At 50.5% G+C, this 10,127-nt stretch overlaps 2 protein-coding genes across 2 annotated transcripts; one reads left to right on the top strand and one right to left on the bottom strand.

The window, feature by feature from the left end:
* Positions 1-5,806: 5,806 nt before the first annotated feature.
* Positions 5,807-8,376, bottom strand: J4E87_001132 (uncharacterized protein; the record flags this gene model as incomplete). Its single annotated transcript, XM_049372779.1, has 4 exons — positions 5,807-7,124; positions 7,216-7,513; positions 7,560-8,141; positions 8,193-8,376. 4 exons carry the CDS (start codon positions 8,374-8,376, stop codon positions 5,807-5,809), a joined length of 2,382 nt encoding a protein of 793 aa, XP_049237437.1.
* A 215-nt stretch (positions 8,377-8,591) lies between these two features.
* J4E87_001131 (uncharacterized protein) lies at positions 8,592-10,127 on the top strand (the record flags this gene model as incomplete). Its single annotated transcript, XM_049372778.1, has 2 exons — positions 8,592-8,941; positions 8,990-10,127. 2 exons carry the CDS (start codon positions 8,592-8,594, stop codon positions 10,125-10,127), a joined length of 1,488 nt encoding a protein of 495 aa, XP_049237436.1.

The raw sequence follows: 10,127 nt of genomic DNA, 5'->3' as shown, positions 1-10,127 counted from the left end.
GGATGGATGGGTGGATGGGGAGTCTCTTTTTCACGGCCTTGGGATGAGCGATGTGGGATGCGGGGTGGCAGTCTGCTTGGAGCGTTTTTGGGTGTGGAGAGGGGGTGTATGATTGAAGGATGTGAGGATGGTGAGGGAAGGGGAAGATGGGTGGGGAGTTGGGTGAGGAGAAGTAGGGGGTTAGTGAATGACTATCGCTTTTACCTGTGCAAAATCCACGTTCGTCTCATGTAATCATGCGCATGCCGAGGTGGTTGACGGCAGAGGCATACGAGTCCAGTGGCTACTTGGGTCTAGCGCACCACGACTCTTGGACTGGAGATGCGTATATAAACCCCTCTACTACCTTCCTCACTCCTTTTCTTGCATCACAAAAGTCTTTCTCCTTTTCTCTAAAAGCAAGGGGACAAGTGCGTTATGTGCGCTCCTCCTCTTCCTTTCCAAAACAAGGAGCCAGCTGCTCTATGTGCGCTCCTTTCCGGCTTTTCCAAAACACCATACCACCTTGCCATGTGTGCTCCTCTCCAGCTTCTCAAAAACCATAACATGATGAGGACATGTGCGCTCTTCCCCGGCTCTTCTCTAAATCTGCAAGACGACAGCGGAATGTGCGCTTCTTTCCCGCCTTTTCCAAAAAGTATACCATGTTGTTGCTATGTGCGGTCTTCTCGACGCGAAAAAACTCAAACCCTGCTTCATCTGGATACATGTCTAAACACCAAACCATGTACAAATCTCCGACATGTTGTACTCCTCCTTCTTTGCCAAAACTAATCGACGTTGACGAAATGAGAGCAGACTCTCCCGGCTTTCCCACATCAAAAGCCGTGCTGGCACTGTGGCGATGAGCGGTGCGCTCGGAGTCTGTCGCACATTCTTCAAAGACCAGAGAGCAACGAAGATGGAGAGGAGAGAGGAGTGGGGTTGGGGTATATAAACTCCCTCTCTCGACTGCACTTCTTTTCTCCTTATCCTACGCACTTGGTTGTGCTTTTACCAAAATATCCATGGAGTGCGTTTATGGAGTGTGTCTGCTCTTCCTCCAAAAACACTACTTCAAAGAGAGCCATGGAATCTGTCCGCTTCTCTGCCTTTCTCTAAACTACGCTCATCTATCCCACATGGGGTGTCTCTCCCTCGCGCTTTCCAAAAAAGATCACGGAACTTCGAATGTCTGCTCCGCGCTTCCTCTTAAACTCACATTCGAGTTGTCGATGGAGTGTCTCGCTTCCTCACCCTTCTTTTCTACTGAAAGATCCTTTCAAACATGTTATGGAGTCCGCTGTCCTCTCCGTCTTTCTCTAAAACAAGAGATGAAGGACAGATGGATTGTCTCTCTTTTCTCCAAAAGGCCACAACTACTGGGAATGGAGTCTGTCCTGCGCGCTCCTCCTCTAGTCTCGAAAACCATTGAGATAGAGTGACATGGCTGTGCCATAAGAGGAGAACAAAGAGAATGATGGCTGTGCGAGAAAAGCTTGCACTGAAGGATGATGGAGTGGTTCTCGCTGCGTCTACCAAAACCAATCAAGGATCTTTTCATGGAGAGAGCTGGAGTGGGGTTGTCGTACCAAAAGCTAATGAGATTCACATGATGGCTGTCCTTTATCCTGCTTTCAGCCGTAGAGCCAATTCGGAATAGCGGCTGAGCGGGTAGATGGATATATAAGCCCCCTCTTCTACCTCTTTCTTGTCTTCATAACTCAACATGCCTTTGGGCTTTTACAAAAACACTGGATGTACGAGCTATGGCTCTTCTGCTCCTTCTTTCTCAAAAACCTATGGCTCAAGGACAATGTCTCTCTTCTCCGCTTTCCGGTCTTACATTCAAAATTCACGCTCATTATTCGCGATGTTTCTGGAAAGACGGCAACATCACGATATGAGAGAGACGGAGAGTGGTGTGGTGTAAAAAATACAGCAAGACAGCCCTTGATGAGCTCGTTTAGCGAGTATCTTGCCGTCACTACCGCAGAGTAGTGGGAAGTGCGGGTATAAAATCCTATCTTCTGGTCCTCTTCTTCCTTTCTCACTACCACCACTTCCTTCGGGGATTCACCAAAAATAGAGAAAACTCAGTTCCATGGTTCTTTGTCCGCTCTTTCCAAAAACGAGATTCTTCCGCCTTCATGCTTCGGCATTCCCCAAAACTATCCTGAAATAAGATGGATGTCTGTTCCCTCCCTTCTGCAGAACTCAAAATCTTCTTCAAGGCACTTCCATGACGAGTCTTCCTGCGAAAGACTACCAAAAGTACTTTACAAGAACAGGATGGAGACGAGAAACTAGCAGCTAGCGATGTTATGAGAGAGGAGTCTGTGAGAGCTTGCATACTCGAAACTGAAACGATCGGTAAATCTCGCAATGGCCTGTCGGTCTTCCGTTTCCCCGATTTACTCCGCGCTAGTGGGAAGGGAGGGTATATAAACACCTCTAGAGCTCGCTCTGCTTCTCTTTTCTACACCACAAAGTCTTACTTTCTTTTCCAAAAACGATACTAGCCATAGCGCATGGCTTTCGGACTGCGAGAACCAAAACATTTCTTCTAGAAGTCTTTACCGTGGGCGCGTCATCGGGAAATCGAGTACCACGGCTATATGTCCCCTTCCCGCGTCTACAAAACGTGAAGGAACTCGCCATGTTTTCTGTAGACTTCCAAAACTATATATACACAGTAGTATGGGAGAAAGAAAGCGCAGAGATTGTCACAACATTACCAAAAAATTCAAAACGCGTACCACATGTGTACATGGTCTGCAGCGTCTCTGCTTTCTCTGCGGTTGCACGGACTAGTTGGGGCGTATATAAACTCCTCTTTCGCTGTTCGGTTTCTTCTTTTATCTATCTCAAAAAGTCTCCAGAGTTTTACCAAAAACACAGGAGGAAGCGAAGTATGGCGCGTTCGTCGGAGTGACCAAAATATCCATCAGGCACAAGCATGTTGTGGCATTGCGCTGGGGATTACAACGGCGAAAATAAAAAAGGGAAAGAAAATGACATGGAAGGAGAGAATGGTATGCGCTTCTCTCAAAGGAACAAAAGCTACTACCCATGGTTGGGAGCGAGTGGGACTTGCGAAGGTTATCCTTTGTCTAAAAAAGAGATCGCTAGATCCTCATGCAGCGCGGTCTCCCCTCCTTCCGCAGCAAATCCGGGGTATATAAACTCTCGATTGGTGTCTCTGCTACCTTCTTCCTATCATTCACCACTTTATCTTTCGGGATCAAAACAAGTATGTTCTGACCGCATGTCTGCCTGGCCTGGAGAGTCTCTCTAAAAGGTTTCTCAACATCGAAAATGTTCTTCTCGCCGGCCTGAAAGCGTCTAAAAGTTATTGCATGCTTATAATGTTCTGCTGAAAAGGCACAACAGCGAACATATGCCTACACTGTCTCACTGCCATCACAAGAAGAACAGAAACGGTGTGATGCGGGAGATGAGTGCGAGATTTATCTTATCAATACCTAAAAGCATCCCTTGACGAGATATGAGCTGCTTCTCTGCATGGGGTGGTCGGTCATAAATACTACTGGCAACACCTGTTCTTCTATATTACACTCTCTTCCTTCAGTCTACCAAAACTGTCTACGGAAGGATCGATGTTCTTCCTTCTTTCCAAAACCTCTTGTACACTCTCTCATGTTTGCGCTGCTCCATCCAAAACCACTAGAAAACGACTACATGACGTCGACGCAGTGGGGCTTCGCATCAGCTAGATTATCGAATATATAAACCAGCACATCTGGGCAGACCTTTCATCATCGTGCTCTTCCCGAGTTCTCCAAAACTGGCATTGAAAAGCTTGATGGTCTTCCGTTTTTTCCAAAAGCATTCGTTACCTGCTGGTATGACTGTGTCCTGTCTTTCCTGAAATCAACAGCGTTATAGGGTATGGAGTTAAGCCTCTGGATTTTAAAGTTGGTTAGGTCGTCGCTCAAACTGGGAATATCGCAGTGTATGTGTCGCGTCAAAAAATGACCATCCACCATGACGATGTGGTTGTGAGCGTCGAGCTTGCAACACGAAAACCTGCAATACAACTCGCTACGTTGTGTCTGGCGGTTTGGCAGCTGTGCATATAAATACCGCTGCGATTACCTTCACTTTTATTTACCACACTCTCTTCCCGAGTCTACCAAAAGTGTACGAATCTGAGTCATGATTTCTTTCTTCTAAAAGCTGCCTTGTTACCATTTATGTTTGTCCTTCCTTCCAAAACGCCGATCCAAAGACAAGATGACTTCGAGACTGTGGGATTTGGCATTGCCTACAGTAACTCTTAAAAGCATTCTCGACTGAGCTATGTGTGCGCTCGAAGAGTAGCGGCTGAGGTTGCGATGTGGCTGAGTGAGGGTGTCAAGTTTGTAACACCGAAAACACATCTGCCGCTTCTTTACATGGGTGTCTCCCAGTCGGGCGGCTGCGTATATAAATACTACCGCGGTTACCTTTACTCTTACTCTTGTTCATCACACTCTCTTCCTGAGATTACCAGAAAAGAATGAGAAGAGTCTGATGTTCTTCTCTCTTTTCCAAAACTTGTACCTGGAGCATTTGATGTTCCTCCTCCCTTCCAAACCGCCCAAAGATAAGTACGATGAGTTTGAGACCGTGGAATTTGGTATCAGCTGTTGTATTTCCAGAGCAGAGCCAGAGCAGAGCCATGTGTGCGTCCTGGAAAGACGAGGCCAATCAGTTCATGTGGCTAAGAGCTTGGAGCTTGGAATACAAGAAGAGAGATCTAGCCGCTGAGAACACACTGCGCCGTGGTCACGGCTTTAGCAGTATATAAACCTCACTTCTCAATGATTCTTTCTCTACAACACTTCTTTCTTTACTTTCTAAAATCTATTGACACCATTTATATGGTCTGAGGATCTCCTCGCTGGACAAAAAGAAACAGTGCAATTCGCTATGAGAATTCGAGAAGACGACTTGCGCGACTAAAACACGAATGCAAAAAGACCCATAGAGAGCATTTCTGAAGTATCTTACATTCTCAACCATGGACAGAGACCCGGGCTTTCCCGCATTCTCACATTCCAAAACTTCGCTTACTTGTCCTATGTTTGTGCCGTTCCCACGAAAACTATGAGCATCACCCGATATGGGTGCGAAACTGAGACAAACTACTGAATGTATGCTCGAAGACTTTTATGCGAGAGATCAAAACTGCAAGGAAGTCGTTACATGTCTCTGCGAGTTCTGTGGAGCATGTGATGATACCTCAAGCCAACGCCTTCAAATCCAACGCCTTCAAATCCAGCGTCGCTGACCTCATGACTCAGTTCTCGTGTATATAAACCCCCCATCTACACCCAGTCTTCTTCAACACACTTTCTCTCACTTCTTTCCAAAAAGCCCACCTCTACTACTCATGATCTGGAGTTCCTCTCTCCAAAAACGACCCACGTTTCGGTCGATGAGATCCCGCTCCAGCAGCTCGCGTATCCAAAACAAACGATGATAAATCCGCTCTATGGAGAGAGCCTTTCCAAATCCTCTGCCGTGGTTTAAAATCCGATGTTTTGGCTTGGAAGTGCTGGGTAGGAAGATGGCTAGGCATTGTTGTGGGGTTGGTGAGGGGAAGTGTGATAGTGTGAGCTTTTGTGTGTGTATGTAAATCGGTCGAAGCAGGTAGTCATGCGATCACAAAGCCGATACTTTGTAGCATTTCGTATCACAGACTTGTCAATACAATATTTTTGAACTACGTCTACCTCTCATGCAGGGTCAACAGGACGGTCTCAAAACGCTGTCTCGGTATTCAGTACCAAGCATTTCTCGCCATGCCTCCCTTGCCATCCTACAGCCTCAGCCCCCTCAACCCCTCCCCCACCGCCTCCCTACTCCTCAAACTCTCCCCCGCCGCCCTCTGCGCAAACGCGACAACATCCTTAACCTTCATCCCCCTCCCAAGTCCATGTGCAATCGCCCCACAAAACGTGTCTCCAATCCCATTCACACTAACCACCTCACTGGGCTGCAGCACCTTCTCCACCGGAAAAAGTCTTATATACAGACCACCAACGCCCTTGCCTTTCCCATCTTTACCAGCCGACCCCATCGCCGACATATTCCTCGCAAGAACATACCCCCTCTCCTTCTCATCATACAACTCCTCCGCATCGCTCGCGAGCAACTTCGTCATCAACACACCCTTGCTCCCCAATTTCGTCAGGATAGTAGGGAAGAAAGGCAAGAGTTTGATGGTTTGTTGGGGGATGCCTTGGTCGACTAGCTCACTTCCTACGGTGACGGCTAGCGGGACGCGTAAGCCGCCGTTGGGTATGCCCAGTGCGTCTATCACACCGAACCATTCCGGAGACTCGAAGAGCGTGGATTGGGCGGCGAAATCGTGGAGAGCGGTGAGTTCGTAAGTGTTTGGTGTTATGATGTCGACGAGGGGGGTGGGGTAGACGGATTGTTTGGCCGTGGTACTGGAGGTGGAAGGGAATATACGCAGCGCCTTTGCCGTGGAGACAGGCTCGAAGATCGTGGTTGTATCGGGGTGGCGGGCAGCTTGGAGCCAAGTGTGTAGAGCGGGTGACGACCAATTTGCGTCTGTGACGAAGGCTTTGGGGCGGGGAGAGGTGGTGGTGAAGATGCTGGCCGCGAGTTCTTGGATTGTATCGATGGGGATGGTTTCTAAGATTGACATGTCTGCCATGGCGAGGGCAAGGTCTTTGTTCGTGTTGTTGATGGCGACGTATTGGGCTGTCCGGGATGGGGCTGGGAGGGTTTTGATACCGGTTATCGGCATGCCTTCCGATTGCAGCTGGCTGAGGGCTGCGCGGCCGCTCAGGTCGTCGCCAACGGCACTGTGGAGATGGACAAAGGAGCCTAGGAGGTGAGAGGCCTTCGCAATGTTATGCGCTACGCCTCCCAGTGTTTGGGTGATGACTGCTGGGTTCGAGGTGTGAGGTAGTGGTTCTGTTTGGCTCGTAGAGGCTGTAAACGGAGCATAGTCACACGAAAAGTCGACCGCGAGGGCACCTGCAACGACTACATCTGGGACTTGTTGAGACTCGGTCGTGGATGAGATCGAGGTAACGGGAGTTGAAGGAGGCTCAGAAGGTGATGGAGGTGCATTACTCAGTTGCTCTCCCATAATAGAAGCGGGACTGGACTGAACAGGAGTGAAGTAAGAGGAACTTCGTCTAGCATACTTACATCAGTGCCAGTCTACATTAAGCAACAAGAGTGCTGGCTCACCCTTGGGCTTCTTCCTGCTTTGCTTCAAGTATGGCAAGCTCTCGTGCTACGATGGTGGCCCGTCTCACGTTCGATTCTATAAGGGCCCTGTTGGCGGGTATACTCTTGCCCTTGCTGAGCTCCTTGATCTTAGCAAGCACAAAGGGTGTGTTGTCTTTGCCGGAAATGTTGGCTGCTTCAGCTTGTTTCAGAGCTTCGGCGATGATCACATCCATTTCATCCTTGGGTATAGCGAAATCGATAGGAACGGGGTTGGCGAAGAGGAGACCAGATGAGATTTGGAGTGCGTGTTGCGCATCTAAATGGTATTAGTAATGGAACAAGAAGGGGATTTGAAGACTCACATATGACAGCAGCCGCCTCGATCTCATCCGCAATGGTCGTGGGACTCTTGACTCCACTGTCCCTCGACCAGAAGGCAGGGAAGTCTACATTGCCTTGTCGTCCATCGGCGAAGGTGCCTACACCTACGCCTTCGGTCTCAAGATACTCTATCGTCCGTGGTATGTCGAGGAAGCTCTTGCAGCCACTAGAGATAACGGTGACCGGAGTCCTGCCGAGCTCTGTCAAATCGGCAGAAATATCCATGCTTGACTCAGCGCCGCGATGAACCCCACCAAGGCCACCTGTTCCAAAGATCTTAATGCCAGCGAGGTGAGCGAGCAGCATAGTGCCTGATATAGTTGTACCGCCATTGAAGGACTTGTCGGTCAGTCGCATACCGCATACATAGCCGAGGTCTCGTCGCGAGAGCTTCATTGTGTTTGGATTACCAGCAGAAGAAGCCAGCTTGATCAGCTCTTCTGGATCCATGCCTACACGTGCTACACCGTCTAGAATACCAATAGTAGCTGGGATGCCGCCATTCGTTCGGACTACGCTTTCGAGGAGGGATGCGAGGGCTACGTTCTCAGGGTAGGGAAAGCCTGTCACGTGAGTTAGCAAACGATGCGCTTACGCATATCTTTCAATCCTACCATGAGTGTAGATTGTCGTCTCCAGCGCGACGACGGGCTTTTTGGAGTGTAGAGCTTCGCGCACCTCCTCCGAGACACGGAAGAAGCCATTGTTGGTCAAATGGCGCCTTCCCGATGCAGTCGCAATGCCATTGCGACTGGCAGATATCCTTGGCCTACCAAATGAACGTGCTAGAAGTCTCATAGTGACGTGAGAGAGTGAGGGTGGGTAGAAAGCTAGACATGGAGGGGTGAGCTCGAGCTGTCGCGCCAAGACGCGGAGGTGCCAGGGAACTCCGAAGAGAACACCTACGACGCAACATCCGCCGCGTAACCACCGACTGCCCAACCTGCCAGCCAACCCAATTCCCTCACCACCGACCTCATACATGACTGGATAGCTTGACTGCTGGTCCAACAATGAGGTCTTTCCTCTTTACGAGCTGCATAGCAGCGCTTTCGAGCTTCGCGAGCGCCGAACTCAACCTGTCACAACCGCTGCTATCCAAGCAAGTGCTACCCAGCACATTTACACCACCGCAGGTGTTCAAGAATGCCAACCTAGTCCGGACGACGAACCTGGACAAGGCATACGTCAGGGAGACGATCAATGTCATAATCGAGAACATTGACGACAAGGCGCAATCAGAATACTACCTGCCATTCGACTCGAGCACATTGTCCAAAGTTGGAGGGTTCGAAGTAAGAGACAAGAAGGCGGCTGAGAAGGGCATCTTCAAGGTCGAGGTGGTGGGCTTTGATGCAGAGAGGTAGGCAATGGTGCGATTGATGTTACATGTCGAGACTGACCGGGACAGCTCCGTCGAGTTCTACAAGATCCACCTCCCCGAGCCCCTCGCACCCAAGGCGCAACAAACCATCAGCATCTCCTACTCGATCGCCTCGGCTCTGAAGCCCGTCCCCGCCCAGATCGCCCAGACGGACAAGCAGTACATTCAATACGACTTCAGCGCATACGCACCCTCGGCCTACCTCACCGAGAAGCAGCGAACCAAGGTCAAGTTCCCCAACAGCGATGTGCCAGACTACACGAGCCTTCCCTCGGAGCTCAACGACGAGCAGACCGCCGACCCCCAGAAGCAAGGCTCGACCTTCACATACGGTCTTTACAACAACGTGCCCGCAGGCGCCCAGCAGGCCGTAAGCGTGCGCTACGAGTTCACCAAGCCCGTCACCCACGCGACACTGCTGGAGCGCGACATCGAGGTCTCGCACTGGGGCGGCAACCTAGCATCCGAGGAGCGCTACTGGCTCGTCAACCAAGGCGCAGGACTCAAGAACCACTTCTCGCGCGTAGAATGGCAGCGCCAGTCCTACCTCAACCCACCCACCTTCGCCCTCAAGGGCCTCGCTCTGCCCCTCGCCCCCGGCGCCGTCGACCCCTACTTCACCGACGACATCGGTAACGTCTCGACCTCCAAGTTCCGCCCGGGCAAGAAAGAAGCCCTTCTGGAACTGAAGCCGCGCTACCCCGTGTTCGGAACCTGGAAGTACAGCTTCCGCGTTGGCTGGAACGCAGACCTATCCTCGTACCTGCGCAAGCTCTCCACGGGCGACACCTACGCGCTCAAAGTGCCCTTCCTCGAGGGCCCCCGCTCCGGCGAAGGCATCTCCTACGGCCGCGTAAACCTGCGCGTCATCCTCCCCGAAGGCGCGAAGAACGTCAAGTTCTCCACCACTGTGCCTATCGTCAGCAACGAAACTAGCCTCCACAAGACTTTCATGGATACCCTCGGCCGCACCACACTCGAACTCACGGCTATTAACCTGGTTGATGAGTTCAGAGACCGTGACCTCGTTGTCACGTACGACTACCCCTGGACTGCTGGATACCGGAAGCCCGTTGTTATTACTCTGGGCATGTTTGCCGTGTTTGCTGTTACGTGGGTCGTGGGTAGCATTGATACTAGCATTGGGAAGAAGAAGACTGCGTAG

This window comes from Alternaria ethzedia (genome assembly GCF_023757985.1).
Source record: "Alternaria ethzedia strain BMP 0044 chromosome Unknown scaffold_2, whole genome shotgun sequence".
Classification (NCBI taxonomy): domain Eukaryota; kingdom Fungi; phylum Ascomycota; class Dothideomycetes; order Pleosporales; family Pleosporaceae; genus Alternaria; species Alternaria ethzedia.
Note: the sequence above shows the minus strand (reverse complement) of the source record. Positions and strands in the feature narration are given on the sequence as shown.